Source organism: Hemitrygon akajei, chromosome 4 (assembly GCF_048418815.1).
Source record: "Hemitrygon akajei chromosome 4, sHemAka1.3, whole genome shotgun sequence".
Taxonomy (NCBI): domain Eukaryota; kingdom Metazoa; phylum Chordata; class Chondrichthyes; order Myliobatiformes; family Dasyatidae; genus Hemitrygon; species Hemitrygon akajei.
In genome coordinates this window covers 46,468,408-46,482,403 of record NC_133127.1, presented here as the reverse complement: position 1 = coordinate 46,482,403, position 13,996 = coordinate 46,468,408, and the positions used below count along the sequence as shown (strand labels likewise).

At 40.0% G+C, this 13,996-nt stretch overlaps 1 protein-coding gene across 1 annotated transcript in view; it reads left to right on the top strand.

Moving 5' to 3' along the window:
* The window catches only part of tbck (TBC1 domain containing kinase), a 220,308-nt gene that overhangs the window by 134,477 nt on the left and 71,835 nt on the right, over positions 1-13,996 (top strand). The window contains exons 21-23 of the mRNA XM_073042483.1: positions 975-1,011; positions 1,606-1,767; positions 12,690-12,865. Coding sequence (XP_072898584.1) covers positions 975-1,011; positions 1,606-1,767; positions 12,690-12,865 — 375 coding nt within the window. The remainder of the gene's footprint in view (positions 1-974; positions 1,012-1,605; positions 1,768-12,689; positions 12,866-13,996) is intronic.

The window sequence follows — 13,996 nt, the reverse complement described above, 5'->3', positions numbered from 1 at the left end:
AAAATAGTAGAACTTTCGAAGAAAGTGAAAAGGCAATTGAGTACAATCACGTAGTCATTTTACCAGTTGTAGCCTGACCCAGTGGTGAGGGAAGAAGACAATCCCCCTACTTACAGCTCCTGCAGTGTAGTTGGTCCCATGTGCATCAACTTTCATCTTTCCTTTGGATAACTCTGAGAAGGGGAACACTGATTATAAGAGCAAAGTAGTATCTCCCTTTTAACTGCAAAGAAAAGGATTTTCATTCTGGAGTTATGTGTGAATACACTGTGAAAGAAAACTGACAGCTTTTAAATTTCCTTTGAGCAGTATTTGCCATCAAGATCGAGTTTTTGTCACATGCACAAGTACAGTGAAGTGCAGGTACAATGAAAAATCTTGCTTGTTGCAGCATTACAGTCACATCGGTACCAACGGCTCACAGGGCATAAATGAAACAACCGTGAAGAAAAAAACACTGCAACACAGGAGATTAGTACAAAAAAAATCAGAAACAAGACCGTGGTAGTCGAGAAGGTGATCAGTAGCATTCCATCACTGAAGTAGGATTAAGATTGTGCAGGTAAGTTCCAGGAACCTGATGCTTGTAGGCAAGTAGCTGTTCCTGAACCTGGAGCACAAATCCAATTATTTAATCTATTGGTTCCCAACTTTGGTTGAAACACCCCGCTCTGGCAATGGGCACAAAGATGACACAGAATTTGTGAGATTTTCATATAATTAAGATCATTTAGTAGGAACTGCAAATTAAAAAAATAACCATGCCAGCAGAACCAGTAAGTTCACAGGACAACACCAACTCTTTGAAACAGATAATATCAAATACACAGGTAGAGTGATGAGTGGGTGAAGAAGATGCATATTTTAGTGAGTGTGAATAACTGTTGGCAGCTTTCAAATTAATCAGTCAATCTTCAGTGTGGTTTATGTGGATTTACCTAATGGCACCTTGCTTTGTTTTGCTTTTTCTCCAGCTTTATGCAATTCCCTGGTTCCTCACAATGTTTACGCGTGAGTAATAATTTGACTGACTTCAGTAAAACATTAATAAAAGCAGTTGTGTTCATTGAATAAAGTACAAAGAACTTTATTTGTGGATGTCAAAACCAAGCCACAATTTGGACAGTTGGAGTTAATGAGATTCACAACATGGGCTATTTGCACTAGTTTTGATTGAAATGGTTGCATCAAAAGTATTGTAATATTTTACAATGTTTGACTAGAAATCGGGCTTAATCTCCATTGCCCCTGAACCTGTGTATCGATGCCTGTTTTCTGGGTTTGCATTGATGATGTCCAATTCAGTTGGTGAAGGTGAATCAATGATCTCAATTGAGACCCATAATTTTCAGTTGAGGAAATCAAAGCAAAATCCAACAGCCAGTTAGCAGATATACTTATCTACCAAATTCTCTGTATTAAAGTCTAGCTAACAGAAAAATAACCTCAAAAGTTTCAGAACAGATGTTAATTTTCTGTTACTCAGATCTACTTTGCTTATTGAAACTTACCAGATGGGCACAACAATTAGTCTTGTGCTTTTCATAAATGATTACGTGATTTATTTCCCTATTGTTATGTTCAACTTTGTGAATATTTTTACAGATGTGTTTCCTTTGCACAAGATCTTTCACCTTTGGGACACGTTACTCCTTGGCAATTCTTCATTCCCATTTTGTATAGGGGTGGCTATTCTGCAGCAGTTACGAGACAGGCTACTGGCCAATGGATTCAATGAATGCATTTTACTGTTTTCAGACCTACCAGGTGAGGATTGGAATGAACTGCTGAAGATCTGGTAAATTGTATCATTGTATGGTAATCTTATAATACAATATCAGAGGGCAGATACATGAATATATTGTCAGTTATTTGGTCCTGTTGTGTTTCATCAAGCATACTGCACATTTTAAAAATGGCAAGTGCCCTAAAAGTATGTTGATTTGCATTTTCTGTGCACATACATTGCTGATTGCATAATTGAATTTTCCATGCTGAACCTAAAATTGTGTTTCATTTCAGATATATTATTACAATGGGTATTAAGAAGAAAAGTTTTAAAAACAGTTTTTAACTTTACTGTTGTGCTTTATCTGTTTGTTTAGAACATGTGCAAACTATTTCTCCTAGTGGACATAAACTAGGGGCAGTCGATGGTCCTGAATGTTTTGGAATTGCATATTAGGTCTGCATTTAACTGGAGTAGAAATTTAAATTAATAATGTGGTTCTTGGAGTTCACTTCAACCTGGATAGCAAGCAATCTCTCATTTGCAGAAATCTGTCACAATTTGTCAAGCCTTGCTTCTGGTCTTGCTGCCTTGCAAAAATCCAAGCTTGAATGATTGTGTTCACAAATATTCAAAAATGTTTAAAAACTGTGAGAGAATAATTATTTCAAAATGAAAACAAAACTTTTTTTAAAAGCAAAAGTGAAGGAAAAATCTTCCAATAATGAAAGTGTATTTAATTAAATTAACACAAAAAATGACAATTACCTGATAGTTACCATATTTTCCTCACAGCTTTTCCAAAAGATAGAAATGGTTTGATTGTTGGATCTGAAGGAAGCCTCAGTTTAATATGTTATCTGATAATTGCAGTGAAAGACAGACCTCCCAAAGCATTCCAGAGAAGTGTTTGCATAGTCCATGTGCTCGGGTGCTGTATTGGAATTTGAATCTAAAGCCGTCTGACTCAGAAGCAAGCCAGTAATGTCCAAAATTTCATTATCTAATACTAACTCATGTTTACTATTAAGAACCCATAGTCATATCATTCTCAGAGCTGTCAGACTAAATGACCTGTAGGGCAGAAATGATGCTATCAGCACAAAACACCCTAATCCTTCCTCAAGGCAACTGTGAAGTGCAGCTGCATAGACAGATTCTGGTTACTCTTAAAGACAAGTGAAGAAAAGCCTGCAAGATTACGGATCAACCAGAGGAAGAAGAGTCATCCTTCAGAGTCAGTTTTATGAACTTCTGCAATTTTATTTAGCAACTCCCAATTATTACACTAGCCTCCAGGCAACATCATGGTAGTCAGTTAAAGCACTTATGTGATTGCCTAACTCTTATCTTTCCGAACTGTTGATAGGGATCAGTGCTTCCTCTGATAAGTGCACCACCCAGGGTGAAGTGGAACTACATTATTGAGGAAGATCCCACACTCAGCATTAAATCAGCTGACAACTAAGGGCACTGCAGTTGGTTTTGATGCCTGAGGACTATCGGAATAAACATAAATCTGTGAACACCAGACATTGATCTTTAGTGGAAAATTCTTGACTCACACAGGGTGGCCACTTGGATGAGGTCCCAGGGATCTCAGCCAGAAACATCAACTGTTCATTTCCCTCCTTAGATGCAGCCTTGCCTGAAGAGTTGTCCAGCACTTTGTGTTCATTGCTGTGTATTTCCAGCATCTGTAGTTTCTCTTATGTGGAATAACCAATGAAGTGAGAAATGTGGAATTCTCCTAATCAAATAAACCTAACAAACAATTTGTTCAGGAGATAGGGAGAAAATCCAGAAAGGGAGGAAAATCAGTGATAATGAACTTCCAAGTAATAAAGTAACCTTAGACTACTCAGTTGTGCTAATGAGGTAAAAAAATACCTAAGCGTATTTAGAATGCTATGGTCCTAAAGGTGAATTTGATTTGCAGTTCACTTTTTTCTTCCTGAGTCGACAGATAACTGTCATACTTTAGCTTTGCTATTCTAAAATGATTAGTAATATTTTAAGATGATCAATAACATTTTAAGACAGCCTTAAAATGTCTGGGAAATGTGTTTGCGTTTTGCGTTATTTGAAGGTGTGTGTGTAAGAAAACTCTTTGGAAGGATAGCGTTGTTTTGTTCTGCTTTATATCCTGAGTCTATGAATGAATCAGCAGTAAAGGAAACCTCACTTTTCCCCATTTCATGGGTTCTCTGGATGTGATCTGCTTAGTCAAATCTATACATTTACATTATCTTACTACTTCACGAAGCAACTTGCATGTAATTTTAATGTATTAAAACACAATGCAACACATTTATTTAATTTTCTTTTGGATAAGAGGTTGGTTAGCACTGTACAAACAAGCTGGATGAACTCAGCAGGTCAGGCAGCATCCGTTGAAATGAGCAGGCAGTGTTCCAGGCTGAGACCCTTCGTCAGGTCTCGGCCCGAAACGTTGACTGCTCATTTCAACAGATGCTGCCCAACCTGCTGAGTTCATCCAGCTTGTTTGTACGTGTTGATTTGACCACAGCATCTGCAGTGTATTTTGTGGTTAGCACTGTGCTGTCTATGTTAATTGTGACATAGAGGAAAGCACTGTAGCATCACTTGCAGTTCTTTCTAGTGTGGTTCCCATCATGGTGAGAAGACCCAACCAATTTACTGCACACATGCCTGCTCCGTAAATCACATTTAGAGAATGTGCCCCTGGAGCAGAAATTCCTTTGCACAGTAATTCATGTCTCTTACTTATGGTTGCATGACATAGACAGTTTTGTTTCAGTGCTTATCACTATTATGGCCTTACTGCTTCAAGGGATTTTAGAGCTGTGGTTTTTTGTTTGCCGGCAATAAGTTAGTTAGCTACTGTTTCTTTTATGAAACAATGTCTTGTGTAGCTGAATTGAATTGAATTGACTTTATTTCTTACATCCTTCACTTTCATGAGAAGTAAAAAACTTTACATCTGTCTGAATGTGCAATGTGCAAATGAAAGCAATTTGTAATAAATAATATGTACAGTGAAATATACAACAGAACAGTCAATATAGCTTAGAAATACAATTGTGTCAGCGTGAATTAATCTGTCTGATGACCTGTTTAAAAATAAACAGGTTAGGTGTCAGTTGATAGAATTGTACTAAAATGATGATTGTTTTATGTAGAACATGATTTTAATGACCACAGTCTTCAGGTGAAACATAAATAACAAGGGCATATCAATAATTATAATATTAAAAGACTGCAGGTGCTGGAAGTCCCAGGTAGAATAATGGGTTTCAAGCTGAAAAGTTATTTCTCTTTCCCTATCTTACCTGCCTTCTGTCCTACAGTGTTTTTCCAGCATTTTTCATTTTCATTTCACATCATTAATTAGTTTTATGATTGTGAAGGAAGAATAGTACAAAAGTCTGTACAATTTAGTTTTCTTTTTTCCCCATCAGCGTATTGTAAACGTTCTCTTTTGCATTAGGGACGTAGGATTACATAAACCTCTGATGAACCTTTGTTCCTGTCAGGAAATCTACAAGGGTCAAATAAGGATGATGTCCATTTGAGTTCAGTAAGTTCAGTGGTAACTGATGGGCCAAGGTAGGACCTGCTGACACCAGCTCGGTTGAGCCAAAGCATTTTATAACCAAAAAAGTACTTTGGAAATGTTATTCCTGTTCTAATATAGGAAATTAAGATTTAAAAATTAAGAATACTGGATTTAGGTTACTTGGGGAAAGAAATAAATATATATACTAAAGTTATTACGAACTCCATGGAGCATGTGGGGATCTTCCAATATCCAGGCACTCCTTTTTTTTCTTTCTTTCTTATTTTTTTAATAGGGATGTTAGGGGGGAGGGGTTAAGGGGAGGGGGGCTGGGTAACATTTTTTTTTCATACACATTTATTCTGTAACTATTTGAAAACAATAAAAAAAAATTTTTAAAAAAGAAGGAATCATTTTGAAGGTTGAATGTTCTGATGGTGTATATAGTTAAAGTAAATGACCAAAATCTCAGTGCGAAGCAGCATGTGAGTGAAGGCAAGGTAAATGGTATTTGGTACAGGAAAGAAAATGGGTGAACTTTGGTTGACATGATTTAAGAAGCATAATAAATCAGAGACATCTGATTGCATAATGAATCAATGGGGAACATGGAGCTTTTGACATGGACCTAGTCAGTATGTGTGGCTTTGTTCTCCCCCATATTGAGATGGAGGAAAATGTAGGCAGTCCAATATTTAATGTTGGACAATGGATCTGGCCGAGGCAAAGAAATATTTTTGCAGTAAGATATAATTTTTCAAGTCATCCTTGATATCAAAGAACAGACTAAAAACACCTGATTTGTGCCTGCAGAATGTTTTAACTTAACTTTTGCTGTTTATCCAGTCTTTTTGAAAAGAAAACATTATATTCCACCTTTCATATCTTAATGCCTACTTCACAAGTAGTAATGTAGTTTAACCATTTAGTTTTTTTGTCACAGCAGCAGGAAGCCATAAACTAACCTTGCTTGCTTAACAAACTTTAAGGGTCTCACGGTCAGGCCTTGCCATGTCAAATACTGCCAGCAGAAGTTATGGAAGAGTAACTGCCAAAGCTTTTGTGTATCCTTCCTCAGCACCCTTTCTCCTTTGAGGCACTCCATTCAATTCTGTCTGTCTGTTGGATGGTGCGGTAGCATAGCAGTTAGCACAATCGATTTACAGCATCAGTGATCACTGATTGAAGTTCAATTCCCACCACTGTCTGTAAGGGCTTTGTATGTTCTCCTTGTGACCATGAGGGAATCCCCCATGTGCTCCAGTTTATTCTCACATTTGAAAGATATATGGTTAAGGTTAGGGATTATGAGCTGTAGGCATGCTATGTTGGAACCAGAATCAGGGTGACTCTTGCACATTGATTTGATGTAAATGACACATTTCAATATACATGTGACAAATAACATTGATTTTCTTCCACTGAGCACGATGTAGGTCAAAAGCCATAGATATTTTATATTCCCACATGTTGGGACCCTGATCCATGTTCTCCCTTCATATTCCAACGAGATTCAGGGCCTTGGTGAGTGGAAAGGGAGCACAGGTGAACCAGATGCTGAGTCATCAGCATTTTGGATTGAGCAGGTAGCAGATTATTAGGTTTTTACTCTACAGGTATTAATGTACTTCTACGGAGTAGCCACTGTTAGAGCGTTGAGGCACATGGCAGCCAGGCTGCACAAAGCTACACTGAACAGTGATCAATAGCCAGATAAACTCTTTCAGTTAGAGTTTGGAGGATATAATTTTATCAGGGCAGCTGCTAAGCAAAGCCATGAGATCTTGCTCCGTCACCTGAGTTGGCAAACTCGATTTGGTTTCACATTCCTTTTGAAGTAAGATATTTCTAATAATTCACCAATATTCCAACCAATGTACCAAATCTCTGCAGTGAGCCTTGAACTCGCAGCCTTTTGAATTGGGCAAGGGTGTTAACGAACAGAGCCAAGACTTCTACACAGGCTCTTCGCCAAATGCACATTATATTGTATGTTCATAAATTAAAATGTGCAAGACTGTCTTAATGAAATAAGCATTTTGGTCTTTAACATTAGATTAATGTTAAGTTTTCAGTTGAAGCAAGAGGCTGAGAGTGGAAGACTGAAGCATTGCGGAGGGAAGGTCGGTTTTCTTTTCTTTAACTGATTGGGGGAAAGAGGCTAGACTGCGCAGGCGCTTGACGTAGCGCGCCAAGGTTTAAAAGAAAGACCACCATATACAGCAGTCATCGTCAGAGTGGGACGGCTTTGGCTCAATCAGGCTTCGGCGAGAAACAGGCAGAGGTGAGGATAGGTTCCAGTAAGTTTCTGTTTTTTTGTTCAGACTAGAGAATATGCCAGGCAGGATGTTGGAATGCTCCTCTTGCAGGATGTGGAAAGTCAGGGAGACCTCTGGTGTCCCTGACAACGATACCTGCAAGAAGTGCATCCAGCTGCAGCTCCTAACAGACCACATTAGAGAACTGGAGCAGAAGCTAGATGACCTCAGAATCATTCAGGAGACTGAGCAGTTTATAGGTAGTAGTTACACCTAAGGTACAGGGCACAGGTAATTGGGTTACCGTCAGGTGAGGGAAGGGGAAAGGGCAGATACTGCAGGGTTCCCCTGTGGCTATTCCCCTCTAAAACAGGTATACCGATTTGGATACTGTTGGGGGGGGGGGGATGGCTTACCTGGGATAAGCTGCGGCAGCCGGATCTTTGGCACTGAGTCTGGTTCTGCAGTGCAGAAGGGAGGGAGGAAGAAGAGGAGAGCGGTAGCATTAGGGGACTCCATAGTCAGGGGTACAGACAGGAGATTCTGTGGTTGTGACAGAGACTCCCGGATGGTTTGTTGCCTCCCGGGTGCCAGGGTCAGGGGTGTCTCTGATCGCGTGCATAGCATTCTGAAGTGGGAGGGTGATCAGCCAGATGTCGTGGTACACATCGGTACCAATGACATAGGTAGAAAGAGTCAGGAGGTCCTGAAGAGTGAGTACAGAGAGCTTGGTAGGAAGTTGAAAAACAGGACCTCGAGGGTAGTAATCTCCGGATTGCTGCCTGTGCCACGTGCCAGTGAGGGTAAGAGTAGGATGCTCTGGCAGATGAGCACGTGGCTGAGAAACTGGTGTAGGGGGCAGGGTTTCAGATTTCTAGATCATTGGGACCTCTTCTGGGGCAGGTGGAACCTGTACAAGAGAGACGGGTTACACCTGAACTACAGGGGGACCAATATACTTGCAGGGAGGTTTGCTAGTGTTATTGAGGAGGGTTTAAACTAGATATGCAGGGGGATGGGACCAGAGTGCCGGAGTAGATAGTGGAACGGGGGTAAAAATAAATGATGTTAGTAGTTCATGCAAAGTCACAAATAATTAGGTTGTGTGTGGTGGTAATAATCTTCTGAGGTGTGTGTATTTCAATGTGAGGAGTAAGCTGAGGGCCTGGATTGACACATGGAGTTATGACATCATAGCCATTACTGAAACTTGGCTACAGGAAGGGCAGGACTGGCAGCTCAATGTTCCAGGGTTCCGATGTTTCAGATGTGATAGAGGCAGAGGGATGAAAGGTGGGGGGGGGGGGGGGGGGTGGCTTTGCTAGTCAGGGAAAATATTACAGCAGTGCTTCGGCAGGACAGATTAGAGGGCTTGTCTACTGAGGCCATATGGGTGGAGCTGAGAAACAGGAAAGGTATGACCACATTAATGTTATAGACCACCCAATAGCCAGCGAGAATTGGAGGAGCAGATCTGCAGAGAGAGATAACAGACAACTGCAGGAGACAGAAGGTTGTGATTGTAGGGGATTTTAATTTTCCACACATTGATTGGGACTCCCATATTGTTAAAAGGTCTAGATGGGTTAGAGTTTGTGAAATGTGTTCAGGGAAGTTTTCTAAATCAATATATAGATGTACCAACTAGGGAGGATGCAATATTAGATCTCCTATTAGGAAACGAGTTAGGACAGGTGACGGAAGTATGTGTAGGGGAACGCTTTGGTTCCAGTGATCATAACGTCATTAGTTTCAACTTGATCATGGATAAAGATAGATCTGGTCCTCGTGTTGAAGTACTAAACTGGAAAAAGGCCAAATTTGAAGAAATGAGAAAGGATCTAAAAAGCGTAGATTGGGACAGGTCGTTTTCTGGCAAGGATGTGATTGGTAAGTGTGAGGCCTTCAAAGGAGAAATTTTGAGAGTGCACAGTTTGTATGTTCCTGTCAGGGTTAAAGGCAAAATGATAAGAATAAGGAACCTTGATTCTCGAGGGATATTGGAACTCTGATAAAGAAGAAGAGAGAGATGTATAACATGTATAGGCAACAGGGAGGAAATAAGATGCTTGAGGAGTATAAAAAGAGTAAGAAAATTCTTAAGAAAGAAATCAGGAGGGCTAAAAGAAGACATGAGGTTGCATTGGCAGTCAGGGTGAAGGATAATCTTAAGAGCTTCTACAGGTATGTTAAGAGCAAAAGGATAGTAAGGGATAAAATTGGTCCTCTTGAAGATCAGAGTGGTCGGCTGTGTATGGAACCAAAAGAAATGGGAGAGATATTAAATTGGTTTTTTGCATCTGTATTTACTAAGGAAACTGGAATGGAGTCTACGGAAACAAGACAAACAAGTAGGGAGGTCGTGGAACTTATACAGATTAAAGAGGAGGAGGTGCTTGCTGTTTTGAGGCAAATCAGAGTAGATAAATCCCCAGGACCTGACAGGGTATTCCTTCAGACCTTGAAGGAGACTAGTGTTGAAATTGCAGGGGTCCTGGCAGAAATATTTAAAATGTCGATATCCACGGGTCAGGTGCCAGAGGACTGGAGGATAGCTCATGTAGTTCCGTTGTTTAAAAAAGGCTCAAAAAGTAAGCCGGGAAATTATAGGCCGATAAGTTTGACTTCGGTAGTAGGTAAATTATTGGAAGGAATACTAAGAGATAGGACCGACAAGTATTTGGATAGACAGGGACTTATTAGAAAAAGTCAGCATGGCTTTGTGCGTGGTAGGTCATGTTTAACCAATCTATTAGAGTTTTTTGAAGAAGTTACCAGGAAAGTGGATGAAGGGAAGGCAGTGGATGTTGTATACATGGACTTCAGTAAGGCCTTTGACAAGGTCCCACATGGGAGGTTAGTTAGGAAGTTTCAGTCACTAGGTATACATGGAGAGGTAGTAAATTGGATTAGACATTGGCTCAATGGAAGAAGCCAGAGAGTGGTAGTGGAGGATTGCTACTCTGAGTGGAGGCCTGTGACTAGTGGTATGCCACAGGGATCAGTGCTGGGTCCATTGTTATTTGTTATCTATATCAATGATCTGGATGATAATGTGGCAAATTGGATCAGCAAATTTGCTGATGATACGAAGATTGGAGGTGTAGTGGACAGTGAGGAAGGTTTTCAAAGCTTGCAGAGGGATTTGGACCAATTGGAAGAATGGGCAGATGGAGTTTAATGCGGACAAGTGTGAGGTATTGCACTTCGGAAGGTCAAACCAAGGTAGAACATACAAGGTAAATGGTAGGACACTGAGGAGTGCAGTAGAACAGAGGGATCTGGGAATGCAGATACATAATTCCCTGAAAGTGGCATCACAAGTGGATAGGGTCGTAAAGAGAGCTTTTGGTACATTGGCCTTTATAAATCAAAGTATTGAGTATAAGACATTGGTGAGACTGAATTTGGAGTATTGTGTGCAATTTTGGTCACCTAATTACAGGAAGGATATAAATAAGGTTGAAAGAGTGCAGAGAAGGTTTACAAGGATGTTGCTGGGACTTGAGAAACTGAGTTACAGAGAAAGGTTGAATAGGTTAGGACTTTATTCTCTGGAGCGTAGGAGAATGAGGGGTGATTTGATAGAAGTGTATAAAATTATGATGGATATAGATAGAGTGATTGCAAGCAGGCTTTTTCCACTGAGGCTAGGGGAGAAAAAAAAACAGAGGTCATGTGTTAAGGGTGAAGGGGGAAGTTTAAAGGAAACATTGGGGGGGCTTCTACACACAGAGAGTGGTGGGAGTGTGGAATGAGCTGCCAGATGAAGTGGTGAATGCGGGCTCACTTTTGACATTTAAGAAAAACTTGGACAGGTATATGGATGAGAGGGGTTTGGAGGGATATGGCCCAGGTGCAGGTCAGTGGGACTAGGCAGAAAAATGGTTCAGCACAGCAAAGAAGGGCCAAAAGGCCTGTTTCTGTGCTGTAATGTTCTATGGTTCTAAGGAGCTGGTTGTAGACCACAGGAGGAATATTGACATCAATGGATCTGGGGTTGAAAGGGCTTCAAGTTCCTCGGTATAAACATCACTAAGGTCCTCGTGGTCTGAATGTACTAGCTGTGTGGTGTAAAAAGCAGAACAGCACCTCTTTTACCTCATATATTTAAAGAAGTTCGGCATGAGTCCCCAAATCCTAAGGACTTTATACAGGGGCACAATTGGGACCATCCTGACTGTCTGTATCCCTGCTGGTATGGGAACTGTACTTCCCTCAATTGCAGGACTCTGCAGAGAGTGATGCAGTCAGCCCAGCGCATCTGTGGATGTGAACTTCCCACTGTTTAGGACATTTACAGTGATGATTGTGTGAAAAGGGCCTGAAGGATCATTGAGGACCCAAGTCACCCCAACCATAAACTGTTCCAGCTGCTACCATCTGGGAAACAGTACTGCAGCATAAAAGCCAGGATCAAAAGGCTCTGGGGACAGCTTCTTCTACCAGGCCATCAGACTGATTAATTCACGCTGACACAATTGTATTTCTAAGCTATATTGACTGTTCTGTTGTATATCTTACTGTACATATTATTTATTACAAATTACTTTCATTTGCACATTGCACATTCAGACGGAGATGTAACATAAAGATCTTTGCTCCTCATATATGTGAAGGATGTAAGAAATAAAGTCAATTCAATTAATAGTCCATACTCTACAATGACACTGGTGCCAAACTGTATCAGCGCTTGCCCTTCCCTTGGACTACATCAGTGATGTGGAGAGGGGAACCGCTGCATGGGCAACAGCCGGTTCTTCCAATCTTCCCACCTAGGTTTGCGCCCTGGAGGGGACATAATCCATCAGAGGCACAAATCCATTATCCCCTAGGGCTGCTTCTCTACCTACCTATTCTCTGTGTAGTTTCTGACTAACCTTCCACATGTTCACCCCAAACAGTATGACATTTCATGAAGACGTTCAATAAGTTGCAAATGTTGTTTTTACTTATAAGATATTCAGGCACTTGATTAAATTAATGTAAAGACTGGGAAGGAGAAGGATAAGGACAGCACTATATCACTGCATTATTCTCTCTGTTTGCTTGAGAGTTTATGTAAGCAAATAGATGGCATAGTTTGGTGGATTTGACTGGCATGCTTGAATTGCTTTAGCATTTGGGTTCGTTGTTATTGATAGAGGTATCTTTTTTTAAGAAATCGACATTGAGCGTTGTGTGCGAGAGTCTATCAATCTTTTCTGTTGGACACCCAAGAGTGCTACATATAGGCAGCATGCCCAGCCACCCAAGCCTGGGTCTGATGGCAATGGTATGCACCGACAATCATCCTACTATTCTGCAGACTATCAAGATGCACCTAAGACTGATCTAGTGAGTACTCCTGATACATTGTTTAATGTTTCTCACACGGTGGATAGATGGCTTTCAAACCTGCATTCAAAGTAGAGTTTCAGATCATTTCTGCCATAAAAGATAAATGTTCCCTGTATCAGTAAATATGAATAATGTCAATTGATATATCACTTTTGATTAGGTATAAATGATATTTTTCATTTATGTATTTAATTGTAGCTGATGGCAAGGGCAATTTAATAATATGTATAAATATCCAAGTTGCTTTATTTTTAAGACTTAAAGCATTGCTATGGTTGCTGCAGAACAGAGTATTTTATGGCAATGATTGAGTGTACTTTTGTAATGCAGATTGCACACTTGTTGCAAGTCTTTTAAAATTCCACACTGAAAACCGATTAATACATCATAGTCTGCAGCTTTTCTATTATTATCAAATAAAACATATAATTTGCTGTACATCTACGATGCATACCCACTCTTTGTTCTTTCTCATCTTTTACCCCCACTTTCTTCTTTCACTTCTTTATCACTTTGTCTGCTTAATTTAGCAAAACTCATTTATTACTCTACCAACCTAAGTGGCTGGTAAACAATATTATTGGTTCTGTGTTCACCTGGTAATAATTGTTGGATTAAGATTGATGTGGATCTGACAAATCTTTTAAAGTGGTATGCATTCTCGTGTGCAACATAAAACCTTTTGGAGACTTGATGCAAAAAGAACCATTTTATACATCTGGCCTAATCTAACTCTATGTCAGTTCAGTTTAAAACGAAATGACTGCAAGTTTCCACAAGTTTTCCACAGGTCTGTGAAAAGACACAGAATCAAGGTAAATAACCTGCATTCCCCTGGGAACAGAAATAGACCATTCGGCATGTTTCAACATCCAGATAGATCACAGCTTACCTTTATTTCGTTTATTCCTCTTGGTTCTATAAGCAATAATTTTTGCTAGGCAGGAACAACACCTCTCAGTTATTATCGGCATGTCCTCGATCTCATTTTGTGTGTGAGGATTGTTCCAGATTTCCATTCCCTTTGGTGTGGGAGAAGAATCTTAGAGTGAGAAGTGGGTTTATTATTATCAGTAACATATGTCTTGAAATGTGTGGTTTTGTAGCAGCAATACAGTGCAAGTGAAA